The sequence below is a fragment of the Rutidosis leptorrhynchoides genome, chromosome 4 (assembly GCF_046630445.1).
Source record: "Rutidosis leptorrhynchoides isolate AG116_Rl617_1_P2 chromosome 4, CSIRO_AGI_Rlap_v1, whole genome shotgun sequence".
In the NCBI taxonomy this organism is placed as follows: Eukaryota; Viridiplantae; Streptophyta; class Magnoliopsida; order Asterales; family Asteraceae; genus Rutidosis; species Rutidosis leptorrhynchoides.
The window spans coordinates 578926254-578944154 of record NC_092336.1 but is presented as its reverse complement, the minus strand read 5'-3'; the positions used below and the strand labels follow the sequence as shown (position 1 = coordinate 578944154).

Here is a 17901-nt window from a genome sequence, read left to right as displayed (position 1 = left end):
GGATTTACACATTTTCGAAAAGAAAATAAGCTAAAGCCTGGCACCAAATATTTATTCAATTACTACAACATAGAGCGTCGTTTTTATCTTATTCGTGCTGAAGACAATGATGAAATTGAAGTTTTGATATGAATAAACTTTTTAACATATCCGTTATAAATGTTAATCATGTGTATGGTTTTTACGATAATAATTCAACACAAAGAACAATATATGACAATTATCCTATAATATTTATATTTCCTGTACGCTGACTACGTACTATATAAAGTGTTCGAAAGGGTCCCCGTGAAAGGTAAATTTGTTTTCAAGGTAACACAAACATACATAAAAACTGCAATGACATATTGTTGACAATAAAACTAATAGTATACATTAACATGTTCTAAAACATGAGTAAATAGTCATGAACTAAACATGTTTTTAACCCCATACACATTCAAAACATACGTTATTCCAAAAGCTTAACATTACTTTCCACAATTTTAATCAAGCTAAATTCAAACTACACCATTACATACACATCCACCTCAAAAAACATACTGTACCATACATCCAGCTCAAAAAACATACAGTACCATACATTCAGTTAATCAAAATACATATCGCAATATTGTTGTGAAATACTGATTTCATCAGCTACAACCCAGAACGTTTAATAGCAGACAACACAAACTTCCTTTCAGCTGCTTTGTATGTCAAGTAAGCTTCATCATTCACTTTTAATCCATTCACACGCATAAAGGTTGACCACCCACCTGAAACATATAAGTTTCGTTTCTTACTGTCGTTGTTTGTTGGTAAAACCCACTTGAAGTCATGTCCGTCATGAGTTGTCACGGTATATTCCTTTCCAGCTTTCAATTTCCTCACTGCTAACAACTCTTCTAGTAGACGCTATAATATTAAAAGTTTCAAAGTATTAATCAGATAATTAATTATATGACAAGTATTAAAGCCGTTACTTAAATCTATAAAAAATAAAAACATAAATGTAGTACATCATTTGAAATAAAGTACAAAATGCACTTACAAGCACGTGCGCCCCAGTTATAATCATCTTCACCGTAACATCGACAATTGAGTCAGAATCTTCCATTGAATATTCGTCTTTATCACTGTCAGAATCTTCATCAGTATCTTCCATTAAATCATCTTCATTGTCACCATTAGAATCTTCCATTGTATCATATTCATATTCACTGCTCTTACTATCAGAACTATCATCAACATCAATAACTTCAATTGGTTTTGACGTCGAAGCACGATCACGCTTCTTCTTTACAACAACGTTTCCTGACATCTCTTTAGCATCACCAAAATAAGTAAAATACAAATTATCATCATCCATCACTGTGAAGCAAAGTACATCGAACAGTTTCACTTTCAGATCATCTAATAACTCTGGAAAACCATTTGTTAAGAACAAGTTATCACCGACGCATTGCATACCCACCACACGTTTATATCTTCTACCAGCGTTTATGCAAATCTCCACCTTCGATTTCCAGCTTGGATAATGAGATTTCACCCAAAGATGAGGGAACACCTGAAATACATGAGAAATTTAATTAGAGTACAACAATACACATTTTTACTACTTTGGGTTTGTGTAACGTTTATGTTTAAATTATGACTATCTCAATACCATTTTAGTAGCCTTTCCAGAATAGAGTATACTTATAAAAGAACTGGGTGGCTGCACAATTGAACATTCCTCGCAGAAATCATCCTCAAATACATAATGGTACAGTTCAAACTTACGGTAATCAATTTCATTAAACCGAATATAGTCTTTATCTCTAAGATTAAACATTTCATGGAAATGTTCCAAGCCCTTTGTGAAACGAATACTTTCACCATCCCAAAGTACTCCTACTTTGAATGTTCTACGTCCAGATCTTGCCTTAACCTTGACCTCAATTTCACCGGTTGATGAAAAATTATTTGTAACAAACTTTGTTGGTATTAGTTGTCAAACCAATACTATATATTTACATATAATGTTTAAATTTCATCATAGTATTCACATTTACACAAGTAGTAAATCAAAACTGATAAATGCATTGTGTGAAAGAAAACAGAACATACATACCATATTTAGCAATGATTTGTTACTCCCATGGTTAACAAAACTACTACCTCCAGTTTTTGCTGCCATTTCTGTCAAGTAATCTGAAACAACTTTTTTTATTTTTTTTTATTTTTTATCATGATACAAATAAAAGTATACAATTATATACATATTACTAGAATAAGTATAATGAAAACCCAAAAAATCTGTAATCATTATTATATCTATAAATTATCACTTTATAACATAAATAGTTTTAGAATTTTTTTGATTACAAGAAAAAGTAAAACATAATTCAGTTAATTGTTTATGAATAACAATCCACAGAACAACAATACTTAAACATATAAAACCATTATTATTTTTCTCCCACAGACACATGCAAACAAATAATTCTAATTATCATTCATATCAATTATTCAAAACAATATTAGTGAACAATACTAACCATATCATTGTTAGATTCTATTTTGTTACCAAACAAAATTTTTTTCACAATACAAGTAACCTCATTTTCCATGAACATAACTATAGTTAATTTATTTAACAATAAGTTAAATCATTTCTTCCAAATCGATGATTTACGAAACCCTAAAATACAAAATTCTCAGCATTACATCATAATTAGGGTTTTTCAGTTCGCAAATAAATGTTTAGGAGCATATAAACTATGTAAAAAAACATAAAATTACTTACACAAGATCGTAGCGCTAATAGACTGGTAGCAGAATAATTATATTTTGATATATCGCCTTCAATGAGAAAGATGAAAAAAGTAGATGGAAAGAGTCTAATATTGTTTTTTACTTTCTTAAAAAGTACAGAATCCATTCGTGCGGGTATTAGATTAAATGTATGTTGGATCAAGGTGTTTTGTGAGCCCAATAAACAAATTAATAAATATTGAATATTAGCCCAATTTTCTTAAACAAATTTTAGGCCCAGTTATTTAATTTTTTATACCCAAAAAACAGTTCACACTTTTTCGGGGAAAAAAATAAGTTGAAGCCTGGCACCAAATATTTAGTCAATTATTACAACACAGAGCGTCGTTTTTATCTTTTTCATGCTGTAGACAATGATGAAATTGAAGTTTTGATATGATAAAACTTTTTTACATTTATGTTATAATTTTTAATCATGTGTATGGTTTTAACGAGAAAACTTCAACATACAGAACAATATAAGACAATTATTATATAATATTTATATTAAATATACGCTGGCTATGTACTATATAAAGCGTTCGAAAGAGTTCCCGTGCAACGCACGGGCTCGATAAATCTAGTAATTATAATATATCCTTATTTCAAAACCATATCGTATCCTAGTTTAAATATATTGAGTATACATTTTAAATATGGGATGGGATAACATCTCGATTCAAACATAAAATTTTTATCAATCTTAAGTTATAATAAATCCGCCATATAAAAACCACCAATAAGTTATATAGAAAACAAATTTAAAAATGTGTTCTAATCGTACCACTATGTTCGCATTAACGATTATTCAGAACTCATAATTACAATTACAATATCTAGTCTAGTCTAGTATCTAGTATCTAGTATATCTAGTATCTATCTAGTCTGTCTGTCTGTCTATCTATCTAATATATATATATATATATATATATATATATATATATATATATATATATATATATATATATATATATATATATATATATATTATCTCCTCACTAATTCTAATTTTCTCCTAATTTGTAATTAAAAAATTCGGTAATTATGTAGATCTGACGCGTGTCCTCCGGAAGTTTCAAAATTACGATCTCGGGTTAAACCCATTTTGTTTCTCCTCCTTCAATTGAATTTCAAATCTATCTCTTTCTCTTTCTATACCGACGTTCATCCTCTGCAATTAGATTAGGGTTACGAATTCTTCAATCAGGTAAACAAAACGAAATCGATAAGGATTTTAGGGTTTTTTTAATCTGTTAAATACAGCAGCGATGGATTCACCAGAAACTGACGTATTTGTCAAAATAATTAACTTCGCAATGACGTTAATTATCATCAGCAGCGATGGGATCATCAGATTTCGCATACAAACGTTTTCCTTATGTTTGCTAATTATCATCATAATCGTCATTTGAAATAGAAAATCAACAAAATATATGTGCTCCCGTATGAATCTTTACCTGCGTGTATTCTTCTGAAAATATAGATGTTTTACAAATTAGGTTTTATATGTTGTTTGCCTATATAGAAATTATGAAATTTCTTTAAGCCCTCTGTATTTTGTTTGTCTATTTTGTGATTCATTTTCCATTTCAATCATGTTATAAGTTTGATATTTTTTGTATCTGCCTGATATGGATTATTATATGCACCATGTGAGTTCACTAACCTCTTTTTTTTCTTTTCAAGAACTTCTTCAAGTAACAAACCCAAAGATTTAGGGTTAATATTTAATAAGGGATGATTGTAGTAAGGTGAATCAAAGAAACGGAATTTAAGAAATATATGGATGTCGACAGTGGATTGTATAATTGGGTCTTCACGAACTGGAATTTACGAGCTTCGACTGTTTTATATAAATGTTAATTTACGAGCTTCAACTGTTTTTAGGTATGTATTTTTTATTCGAATTAAATTGCAAGAAGACGCTGTTATGCATAAAGTTATATATATATGTTTAGAATTTTAGTCTTCATATTTTTATTTCGATTTTTATAATAAACGATTAGGCAACATGGATGTTTTTTTTTTTTGGCTTCACGTTTCTGGAAAGTGTGTTTGTTGGACCTATTAATGTTGGCAACTATCGTTTCATCTTTGAGGTAACCTTCATAGTTTTATTGTTTCCATTTCTTATTAGTTTTTCATGGTTAATTTTGTTGTATATCATGAAATATATGGTAAATTCCCGTGTTGGCTTTTTTTGGGGCAGACCCTCCAGATGCATTGAAAATCCGTGAAGAGGACATAATAGGTGTTACATGTAACTTAGTGTATTAGGTGTTTATGTATATTTATGTTGTTATATTTCCGGTTATAATAGTTTTTATTTTATGGATATGGGTAAATTCTATCATTATATGTGGGAAACGGGTCAAGCTTGTACTACTGTTGTGTACTGGGTCATAATTCCAGCATTATTTCTAATTTGGGTCATTACTGATGCTGGGCTACTGCTGTTTATATGAGTTGGGTCAATTTCTAAACTTGAATCGTAAACTTGAATGTTTAAGATAGTCTGACTATAATGGTTATAGATATTTTGAATCTAATATTTCTGAATGGGTTGTTTGTGTATGAATATTTAGGAGCATAAACTATGATTGAAATAAGAATATCATTGCATTATAATAAGCGTTGTTTTTTTCGAGTCATGTGTTCATCGTGAATAATGATTGGAAATATGTTAATTGTTAGATACATAACACCAAGGAAGGTTAACATTAGCATCCAGTTTAAGCTTCTGAAATGGGAGATTCTCACAATGAGAGGTTTTGATTCTGGACTGCCGTTTTTGGATCTGATAGTAGCAGACGAGGAGGTATTCATCAATCTACTATGTCTTTTGTTAAATATTTTTTAAGTGTCTCAGGGTTTTTTTTTTTTTTTTTTTTTTTTTTTTTTTTTTTTTTTTTTTTTGGTAATATATCTAATGATGATGAATAACTAATACATCTGAATCTCTAAACACACGATTTTATAATTTCAGGGAGAATGGATTGGCATTACGATAAGAATATTTTCAAAACCAAATATGAGGCTATTTTAAAAGACCAGGATCATTACATGTTAAATTTGCACGATTTGGTGACTTCAATAAAGTGATTTGGTGACTTCAATAAAGTGCTGGTTAAACAAATCTCTAAACATCATTAGATTCTTCAAGTGAACTTTATGTCCTGGTATGGTGTTTTCAATTAATGAGTAATTTTTTGATACCGTAGGTGTGAAACAATTTCCATTTTATGTCTTGCAGATTTTGTTCCGCCTATCTTATGGAGTTGATGAGACTTACAGGTTGGATGTTATTTTTCTGCACTTGTGAGCTAATTGTGTGCGAAATTGTTGACGATGTTGCTTTGATTTTTTTTGGGTCTAATTAGGGTTTGCTTGTGAGAGTTGTCAGCTAACTATTCGATATATGTTTATAATTTGCTTCTGGTGTTTGTATTAAGTGATTTGTTATCACCTATTTTACATGATTATCAGTGGTCAAACTACAAGAGTTAAAAGTGATCTGGTGTGGGTTGGAATTGCTTGTAATCTGATTTAGGTCAAGGTGAAATTCTGAACCAAATGGGAGTGTCATGGTAATGTATAAACCATGTTTAGTATGTTGGATGTTTTTTCAATGATACACTGAGGTCAATAGTTTGTCAACTTGTGATCTTATCTTTGCTACCTATTAATTGATTCTATCTCGAGGTTTAGAGGATGGGTAAATATGATTTTGAATTGAAACAGGTCACCTTACATAATCACAATGTTTGAGTTATTACTATATTTTGTACTATTATACATAGTCATATGATGCACTTAAATGTCAATTACTTTGTGATTTGAATTCTTATGATTTAATTTATGATGATGGAGCTTGGGAATCGGGATCATTCGGTGCACTTAATATTTTTCTTATCATTTATATGTAGTTGGGTCTTTAAGTATGACATATTTGTAATGGTGGGCTCTAAAGAAGACATTTGGGTACATGAAATTTGGACAACCAACTGTAATAGTATGCTGTATTTTTTTTTTTGTATATTGTATAACCAAATGTAGAATGGCAAAATGGGCGGGTCTTGAGTCATACTTGTCAAATGTATGTGGTATATATGCTCACCTTCATTCTACTCTAAAATTGATCTTTAATTGTGGTTTGTTTTTATATTGAATGTTTTTCCATTGTTCTCAAATCCTGTGTTGGATGGATTTTTTGGAATCGCGCTGCTTTGCTGTTACATTTTACGGGTTCAAGTCATGGTATCGGTTTCTGGAACTTGTGTCCTTAGTGGTGACTTATTAAATGTAAAGTTACCTTTTTCTCTTTTGACCTCTAATATCAAATTATTCCCTGCTTGAACACTATTTGGATAATTGTAGTTATATATTCACAGTTGTCTGTTATAATTGTAGTTTGGCTCAATATCGTGGCGAAGACGTTGAATCTGGGACATTAGCGCTTGCACTAACCCTTGATCACCACCAAATGGTTTAAAGAGTGTACCTTGAACTTATAAGATGGTTTCATTTTAATTAAACCTTTCTGACCTCCTTCCAGATAAGGTAATTAGCTATTCCTTGAAATTATTAAATGGTTTCATTTCATTTTTAAAGTTCATATTTTTGCTGTGTTTCTGACCTCCTTCCATATTTTAAACATACTACAACTTCGGCTGAATAAAAGAGTTGGTCGCCAGATTTTCTTTTCACAGACTACATCAACTGATCGTATTCTCAAAGATGATTTGCAGAGGCTGTTGTTCTAATTCATCAAGACTCAAGGTAAACATCTATTCGTTATTCATACGATGATTATATCATATATCGTATCTTTTATAATTATATTGTATCTGTTAGCATTACATCTATTCGTTGGTGGCCAATCTTATATCATAGATTATATTCTATTTGTTAACATATAATCATTCTGTCTACCTTTCATCTACCATTATAAGTTTTCAAAATTAATAGGTGCTCTTTTCTCCATAAAACGATTTTAGCATATACTCTAATTAATAATTGCCTACTAGATTCATTAATGTGTTTATCCCACAGCTATACCTGGATGTGGGAAATGGGTTGATAATTTAACGGGTCAAAATGGGTATAGGTGATCATATGTAAATTTACATAAATGTGTTTGAGACTGTATTTGTTTTTCTAATAATGCACAAGTTTAGTTATTCAAGTGCTAATGTAGGTTCTCTTTATGCCTTTTTTTTACTCCAGTAACAAGATATCAGGTACTTAGAGGTGTGAAAATATTATGGTGGACTTATGTTTCAGAAGAGGATAGTTGTCTGGTGTTGCTTCGAAAGCAGTCAGTTTGACCTTATATAGTTTTCTGTAAAATAACAATTATGTAGTATTGAACACTTAGAGTGTCAATTATGATCACATAATAAAGTATCACATGCTATTTTAATAATAAGGAAGTTTTCTAAATAACTTGATTTATGTGGTATTAAACATTGGATGACATCTTAACCGTTCAACCTTTCTATGCTATCTTATAGATTACCGATTTGAATTCTTAGTGATAAAAGCATAACCTGAATGGATCAATTCATTTGTAAGTTGGTTGAAATTAATACAACTGTAGTTTACAAGTTTGGTCAAATCGTTGTCTAGCAAAGGGAAGTATACATTTTTTAGTAGGACATTCTTTCAGTTTTTGTATGTATAGTCGCATATCCTTGAAACTTAAGTAACATTTAGTTTCTCCCTGATTCAACAAATAGTTTGTTGATGTCCAGATATACACAAAAAAATTGGAAACTTTAGGTAAGAAATATTTATTATTTGGTTAAAGTTTGTGATTTTATACTAAATCATTCATAGCGTTTACATTACTAATATTTTCAATACATTTGATTTCAATAAAAATACAATTTACATTGAAGGGTTTCATTATTGTAATTTTGTCATACAGGTTATCGGTACCAATACTAATGTTTTCGAATACTATTTTTTAGATTTGTCGTGCAACAAATCATGTTTACATCAATTCGTAACTTTATGTTGTGTAATCAATCTATGTATGAACAATTATTTATCAAAGTTTTACTAATGTGTGTTGTTTACAAAAACACATTTTACTGATTCAATCACAACAGTACTTTTGACACTTTTCCTATAATATCATTATTTCATATATATAAGTTTAAAAGCCAATAATGTTTGCGGATGAGTCCCCGTGCAACGCACGGGCTCTTAAATCTAGTATACTATTAAACCACCTAATTTTGTATTGTTTAATTTGGCAATCAAATTTCATGAGTAACCGACATATAATTTATCATGTATTTATTTTGATATGTTAAGTTTAATGATGATTTAGATCTTCATTTTTTCAATAATTATTTAACTTAATCACATTATTATAAAAAGTTGATGATTTACGGAGCACTTAATATCCCATAAATTTTTTTTTTATTTTAATTCGATAAAAATACGCATATTACAACTTTACCCATCATTCGACTTTTGTTTGTGCCATTAACGATAAGATTGATGATGAAGATGAACTGCTACGTGCTGAATTCATTCAAAAGGTATGCCATTAAACTGTAATGTACTTACTTTGATAGTTTATTTCTAACTATCAGATCTTGCACACCTTTGATAGCGCAAAATGTGGAAGTTGAAGGTGCAGTAATTATAGAAAAGGTAAAGGCAGTGAATGGGAAATGGGATACAACGCAATGACAGGTAAGTATGAGAATTTGCTAAAGGCTGGTGTGATTGATCATGCAAAAAAACTTATGGTGTTGACCTTTTTGATAATATATTATTGTGTTGAATGTGTTCTCACATTGTATTTGTTAAAACATTCACCTATTGCAACATGTGTAATGATATTTGATAATAGCAAAGCATGATAATTCATATTTCTCACTAATGTAAAGGAATATAGGTACACCAAGCTCCATCTTTTATCAATTAGAGAATCAAATAACTTTAATAATTTTATTTAACAACTATACAACACACGGGCTCAAAAATCTACCATATCATATATTTTTTATACGGCCCTATTAAATGAGTGAACAACAAGCGGCGATTTATTGACGATTTGACTGCCGCTTGAATGCTAAATTAAACTCCAGACTTATTTAAAACCATGAAAATTTGATTTTACCATTTTCATGGCGTCTCTTTTTATTACTTTTTATGTATTTATTTTATTTTATTTTATTATATTTATTTATTTCTTTTTATTTAAATTATTTACTTTATTTATTTTTATTCTTATTTTTATTTGTTTTATTTTATTTTCTCCTACTTTACTTTTGGGCCGGAGGTCCTCTTGGAATCAATCTCTCTATCCGTCGAACAGAAAGAGGAAGGATTTTCTCTACTCTTGTGAGTGTTTCACTCAGCTCGGGGTGGAGAAATGATTTCTCGTTATTCTAAGATGGAAGAAATATTGTGTACGCCCAGTGGCGGAACTTGAACCCGGACACAGGTGGGGCGAATGTAAAAATTTAATAAAAGTTTCAATGCCAGGAGGGTAAACACTAAAAAAAACCTTATTTGTTAGTAAAAAAAAAAAAATTTAGTGTAATTTTTTTTTTTTCCAAATCCGGAGGGGGCGGGCACCCCCTCCGGATATAACTAAGTTCCGCCCCTGTGTACGCCTCACCCCCCATACCTCACACATGTGAGATTGGTTATGTTAATGTTGTTGTATGTCTCTCTCTCTCTCTATATATATATATATATATATATATATATATATATATATATATATATATATATATATATATATATATATATATATATATATATATATATATAAGAAAGTAAGGGTGAGAGAGAACTCATAGAATTTCACAGACCGAATGCATCTGCACCTAGCATATGCACATGTTCTTCAGTCTGCCCACAAACTGAACTTCAGTCTGCCTACAGACTGAACTTCAGTCAGTGGATAGATTGAAATTTTTTTATTTCATAATTTTTTTTCACGAGACATAAATTATGTTTCAGTCTGTCCACATATTGAACTCAATCTGTATACATGTGACAGATTAAACTCATTCTATAGGTGGATTTAGTTCAATCTGTTGCGGATTGAACTCAATATGTGGGCAGAGTGAGTTCAATTTGTGGCAAGACAATTATTGTTAATTTTCATGATTGCAAGACTTTGTTGTGATTTAATATATTGTGCTCAATCTACTTAGTGTTAATTTAGATTAAGGAAAAGGACAACGTGTTTAGATTACGTACCCAAAGATAATTATTTTAACGAATTTAAGAATTCATGTCTATTTGATTTAGATAATAACTTGATAAACACACATATTTTCTGAATGAATGATACTCAATTGGGACTTGGAAGGAATAAAGCTTGTTAACTATTTATCACAAACAACTCTCTTTTAATTATTTGTTTCGCTTTCTTGCTTAAAACTCATTAAGTTTTAGTCTCTTTAGTTAATTCAGTTTGACTTAAATTAAAGAGAAAATTGCGCGGATAGTCCCTGTGATTTGTAGCACCCAGCGTGGATAGACAAAGTTGGTGATTTGAGCGTGGATAGTCATATATTTGATATTTTGAGCAAGGATAACCCAGTTCACTAACACTGTTAACCTTTTCCGTTAAAACTTACTCATGTGCAAAACATGTGAGGGTATTTTTGTCATTTAGTCCCCTCTTCCCCTTTACATATTTTCCTTTCTATTTTACTTGTATCTTGGAACCTGCAACCAATTTCCCTCATCCCCTGATATGCGTAAAACACACCTAATCTTATTGTAATATACTTACGAATTCGTCCACAAGGAGCAAAGTTTAGGATTTGAAACTATTAATTATTCTAAAGATTTTAGTTGTAAAAAGGAGTTCTGATTTAAAATTAATTAAAACAAAGAAATTAAAAACGAGTTCAAATAGATAAGGGGTATTCACTTAGATTCAATTCCCTAGGTTCCGGATTGCTTTTATTAAGAACAATGTAATTAAATCCCTAAGTATAACTCTCGTTAACCAAGTTCATTAATCAATTAGTAAGATAAGCTGGTGTCCCTAACTTAGATACTAATTCTATCATGAAAGTGTCGGTTTTTCACGTTGGTCTCCCATACACTTCTGAAGAACACAATCAATCAATATTAACTACTCAAGATTATGATTCAGTTGAAGGGTAAATCGGTGTCGCTCTTTAGGCTTCACAATTACCTACTCAATTGATGGGATTAATTACTAATCTAATTACACCGGTGTCCCGGTGCAATTCAACCTATCTATTTATTTCTCAATAACCTAGATAAATTAATTGATCTAGTAACTCTCGTTACATCAACCAACAAACTAATAATTAATGGGATCAATTAATGGGAGTAATTAAGAATCACAAGCAAGAGTAATTATTAATAAATACAAAAGATCAAGCAATCTTTCACATAGGTTCAATAATCTAAGCAAATACAAGAGATTTAGCTACTCATGAATACGAGTGAATCAACAATCAAATAAATCAAGAACTTTGAATAAATCATTGTATAAACGTAAACTTCAAATAAATATTATTGATTGTTTGATGCAAAACAAAATTCAGAAGAGACAGCTTTACTCACAAAATAAGTCTTCAAAGTTGTTCTCAGCCTCCACTAAAATTAAATTCAATATAACCTCATGAAGATTAAAATAATTAAACGATGAATAAAAATAGTGGCTGCCTTATTGTTGTCGCCTACCAGGAGGCCAAAACAAAGAAAATAATAAAAATTAAAAAACCTAATCTAATCTATCTAATCGTACCCCGTAAAAATAATATGGTTCCATATTCTTATATAATTGCAAATATCCGTGCTCACCAAGAAAATATCCACCGCCTCTTTTCATATTCAATCGAAATTCAGCCCATCAGTTTAATATTTGCCATCTAACTTTTAGTTTTAGCTTGCAATCAGCCCATGATTAATTAACGACTAACAACCGGCCCAAAAATTAATTAGATGGAAACCACACTTTTCTTTTCTTTCTTGTTGGACTTTAGACTTCAACATCATTTTGAGCTAAATTCTTGCTAAAATCAAACTTAATAATACCATAACGACTTCTTGAACTCTAATAGTTATTTTCACTTAAACATGCACAAAAGTCTTCAAATCTTCTCAAAACCATAATATTAGAAACCGATATCGTGACTAAATATATATATAATTGGAGCGATATCAAATTTCCCCACACTTGAATCTTGCTTGTCCTCAAGTAAGCTTATCTTCAAAATAATAAATCCAATACAAGATTAAATGTACCCGAAGCGTCTTCAATAAAAAGATCAAGACATACCGTTATTATCCTCATAAGCACTTAAACCCAAAACGTGTGATCTTCAACAAAATTAGTGCAAGGCTCAAGTCTTCAATCAAATACCATCAACATTCAACCATGATTCAAGCATAAGTCTACCCAAAACAACCATTCCCCGGTCAAAGTCAACTTCATCTTCGAAAAGGTCATCAAACATCAATCATCAAGTATAAAATGTTACAAACTCAAACTTTTGACCTCCTTGACTTTGACCAATTATGTAGGATTCTCAGGATAGCCATCAACTCAACAAAATCACTCAAAGTGTCAGCAAGATATATATCATAAGCTCCAATCACCATGAAAATCATAAAATTACCGTTCGCCAAGGAGTCTATCGTGTATAAAGTGTACGCCTTCAAAAAGTATGCTCCTCTAATCAACCCGCTATGGCTATCCCTCTTTCACCTCCATGCCCCCAAAACACCAGTGATTCGTCAATTCCAAATATAATTGTCAATTCTAAAATTGGGTTAAGGTGGGTGCGCCAAAGCGTAGGGGACTGGTTACCCCTATCTTTATGGTCAATCCGGGAATAGGATGACCGACACTCATCAAGCTTTCTATCACAACTCTATGGTTTCTCTCATAGTAGGGTAAAAGCATTGACGGAGGTTCGTGGAATTAGTGCCCCACGTGGCTAAATAAGAGGTCCATCAATTCCATAATTTGGCTCAAAAGCCGGTGTGCATACAAGCCTTTCCGATTATGGGATAGCCGCACGGGTAGTTGCACTTAAGCGACCTACCTTGGGTGTAAATTTTTCGGGGGGTCTATTACAAGAAACCTGAAAGACTTTACTTTCAAGCAATGGTCTTTTGAAACAAACTTTACTTGTAAGACTTTACTTACAAGTTCGGAAGACTTTACTTCCTAAGAACAACATGGGAGGACTCGATTCTCCCGGAAGTGTTTAAACACTTGTTTAAAGTTTTAGTTAAGGTCCTTGGACCCCACTTCCCACGCATCTTAGCTTTTATGCTAATTTTAAGAAAATGTAGGAAGCATATACTACATTCCCGTATTTTAAAGGTTACCATGGCTTTTGGCCATGGCGTATGTTGTCTAAGCAAACGCTAGCACGAAGCCATTGCTCTTACATAAAACGACAGCACGGTTGAAGCTCAAGGCTCCTCTTCCCACAGTACGATACATCGTCGTAAAACATCGTGCATTCGAAAGACAGGCATTCGAAAGATGTAGATTAGGAAGTCTCCTACACTAAGTAAGACGGGCATTCGAAAGACTTGACTTCCTTTATGGATGCACTTGAATCATCCTACAATTTTGGTTTTTTTTGAAAATCCTGGAAGACTTTGCTTCTTTATTACACACACTCACGCAAAATAAAATACAAAACACCAGAATCAATGAGGTACCTGCACAATTTGGCTTACAAAAGTGATAACATTTGCTTAATAAAAAAAAACTACACTTGGCTTTTTAACGAGTCAAAAATTTTAAAGTTTCCTAAATTTTTCAACAATTTAATCAAAAATACGACTCAAGCCAAGTGTATTACATCTTCGAGAATTTATATCTCTCCCCACACTTAAGATCATGTAATGCCCCCATTTACATGAAATCAGATAAATCAAATATAAATTCGAGAGGACAATAGAGTTAATGAGAAAAACATAACCGGATGTAGAGCAATATAATCGCGAAACGAAGTGACAGATGGCTCTGCACTGACGGCCATTCCTCGATTGTCATCACATTATGTAGTACCTGCAATGATTAAAAAAGAACAAAATACAAAAAGAAAAATATTTTTGGATTTTTGGGTTTTTTCAAATTTTTAGGGTTTTTTAAGTTTTAAAACTCACTCAATATACAAATTTTACATTGTGCAAGTTTATTAACGAGTCTTGCACTAGACTCCACCTTCCTCTCAACTGATGCCCGGATGGTGGGTTCCCTCCTTCTTCACAACATGGGAACCACCATTTTCAACACTACCATCACCAAATATACTTAACAACCAATCATCCGCGGCACTTGACTCCCTAGTCAGTTCCCTCAACTTTACCTTTTCTTTTTTAGATAAATTAGAAACTAACCGGAGTCTTAACTGCTCATCTTTCTCATTCATCGCTTTCTTAACCCGCCCGAATAACCTTCGCATAGACCTATCAACAACACTATCATCGGGCAGTTTAACCACGGGTTTTTCTTTAATAACTCCACCCCTACACTTAGGCTTTCTACTAGTCTTAGTTTTAACATTATCAGTTTCACTAGTTAGCACATTCACAGAATCAATGGGTGTAGGTGTTGGTTTAACACTAAACTTTGTCTGAAAACTTAAAGTTTTACCACTATCTCTCAAAATCAAGTTACAAGTCCTCCATTCAGTTAATGCACCTGCAGTTGCTAAAAATGGTCTACCTAAAACAATGGGTACAACTTTATCCTTCGGCATATCAACAACCACAAAGTCTGCTGGGAACTCTAATTCACCTATTTTAATCACCAAATTTTCAGCAATCCCTATGGGTTTACTAATTGACTGGTTAATCAATCTAACTCCAGTATTAGTCGACTTAAGTTCATCTAAACCCAAACGTGAATAAACAGATAATGGCATAAGATTGATACTCTCACCTGAATCAGTTAAACACCTAAAAATTTCAGAGTCATCAATCCTACAGGGCACTATGAATGGCCCGGGATCACCTAACTTTGGTGGCATATCACTCTTTTCCAAAATAGCAGCACATTCCGCTTCAAGAAACGCGGAGGATGCCTGCTCATGCTCACCCTTCTTTGCCATTAAATCTTTCAAAAATTTTCCATAATTGGGCATACCTGCAAGAACATCAACTAAAGGTACATGCACATAAATATTTTCATTAGAATTAATAGACTTACAAAAAGTGTCCTTTGGTTGCTCGGACTGAATAGCTCTTGGATATGGAATGGGCGGCTTGTACACTTTCAACTTATGTGAAGGTTTCACCTCTTCTTCCACTTTAATCTCATCAACATTAAACTCAGGAGACTCGGTAGTCTCAACACTCTTCACTTTCGACTCTTGATTACCCAAACTAGAAGAACTCCCCGTCATCAAACTCATCAAGTAATTACCATACGCGAGAGTTATATCACTAACTCGAATCCAACTGTCTACACCATTATGAGTATAAGTAGGAATAACCTCATCGAAATCATAACCCTCATCACCAGAAAAAGCATTAACATGCGAATAGGTAGGAACCTGAGGCACTTTATTTTTCATATCACTTCGGTTATTATTAGTCAAGATTGTTCGGGGTGGCCCATTGACATTCGGATTGGCTTGCGTATTCGAAGGGAGAGCACCCGATGGTCCCTCCGTGAGCGACTGAGCTATATGCCCCACATCCCGTTCTAAATTCTGAATCGAGGCCTGTTGACTTCTCACTTGCTGTTTTGTTGATTCACTATCTTGCCTCAACGCCGTGATGCTTTCATCCGTCTTTATTACAAAACCCTGCAACAACTCCTCTAATGAAGGACCCTTATCCACATATGACTTATTTTGATTTCGATTAACGAACCCCGGTGGTCCGTTCCTTTGATAACCCGAACTACCTCCTTGGTACTGATTATTGTATTGATTACCCAAGTAGTTCACCTGCTCTTCCATAGATGCCTGATTACAATCCTTTGTGAGATGTGGCCCTTGACATAACTCACAACCAACTTTCATAGCATGCATCTCTTTAGTCATCGATTTCATTTGTCTTTTAACAGTTGCTAGTTGTGCTCTAACCGATGCGAGCTCATCTCTAGTTTCGGTACTAGCGACATGAGAAGAGCGAGAAACATCCATCTCTTGATGCCAATCATAAGAATGCGTAGCTGTTTCGGAGATGATGTTGTAAGATTCATCCGGAGTCTTTTTCATCAAAGAACCACCTGCAGCAATATCTATTTCTTTCCTCGTCGGCACATTAACACCTTTATAGAAGATCTGGACCTTATTGAAGTTGTTCAACCCGTGTTGACGACAATTACGTAACATCTTACCAAACCATGTCCATGCATCATAAAGTGTCTCATGTGGCTTATGAGTGAAGTGATTAATGTCACTTTGCAATTGAGCAGCCTTAGAAGCTGGAAAGAAACGCAGCAGAAACTTATCTTTCATCGTAGTCCAACTATCAATATCACCTTCAGGCAATGATTCTAACCAGTCCTTGGTGTCATCTTTCAAAGACCAAGGAAAAACCCTCAAATAAATAACAGTATCTTCAACCTGAGCAACCTTGAACAAATTACAAATACTCTTAAAATTTTGAAGGTGCTCGAATGCATCCTCTTTCGGTGTACCCCTGATCTGACATTGATGAGTTATCATGTTAAGAATCTGCCCCTTGACCTCAAAATCTATGTTGACTGCCGGTTGTCTAATGCCATGTCCATTACCAGCCCTTGTGGCTTTCTTTAAAGCTTCCATGGATTGACCTAAAGCTGGATCACTTATTATATCTTCCTCCTTCTTAATATATTCAAAGTCCGGAATATAAAATGGTAACTCTAAGAAACCTTCGGCGATTTCTTGCTCAACTTTAGCTTTGCTGCGTGTATGATAAACTCTAGACGGTTCCAGAGTTATTAGTACCTAACCTGTGCTCACACCACCAAAAAAACAAAGCGTAAAACTGAAAATAAAAAATAACAGAAAAGTAACTTTCGCGGAAACAAGTTCCCACGAAAGGATCGAATAACTAAAAGCTTGTAAAATCCTAAGAAATACCGCTCCCCAGCAGCGGCGCCAAAAATTTGATAGGCGTAAAACACACCTAATCTTATTG

General features: G+C 32.8%; 1 protein-coding gene and 1 long non-coding RNA gene across 11 annotated transcripts; one reads left to right on the top strand and one right to left on the bottom strand.

Annotated features, from left to right (window-relative positions):
- Positions 1–3928: 3928 nt before the first annotated feature.
- Positions 3929–8258, top strand: LOC139845475 (uncharacterized). 10 transcript variants are annotated; one of them, XR_011758348.1, is made up of 10 exons: positions 3935–4665; positions 4829–4877; positions 4988–5055; positions 5473–5596; positions 5765–5957; positions 6032–6072; positions 7031–7080; positions 7189–7338; positions 7460–7557; positions 8005–8258. It is a non-coding gene; the product is annotated as an uncharacterized lncRNA (long non-coding RNA). The 10 variants fall into 10 exon arrangements; XR_011758347.1 differs by having other exon boundaries at positions 4785–4877; XR_011758346.1 differs by having other exon boundaries at positions 3935–4877; positions 4988–5029.
- A 6464-nt stretch (positions 8259–14722) lies between these two features.
- Positions 14723–17543, bottom strand: LOC139842824 (uncharacterized). The gene is made up of 3 exons (XM_071832928.1): positions 17114–17543; positions 15036–16765; positions 14723–14830 (listed from the first exon to the last, which is right to left on the bottom strand). Exons 1-3 carry the CDS (start codon positions 17541–17543, stop codon positions 14723–14725), a joined length of 2268 nt encoding a protein of 755 aa, XP_071689029.1.
- Positions 17544–17901: the final 358 nt, after the last annotated feature.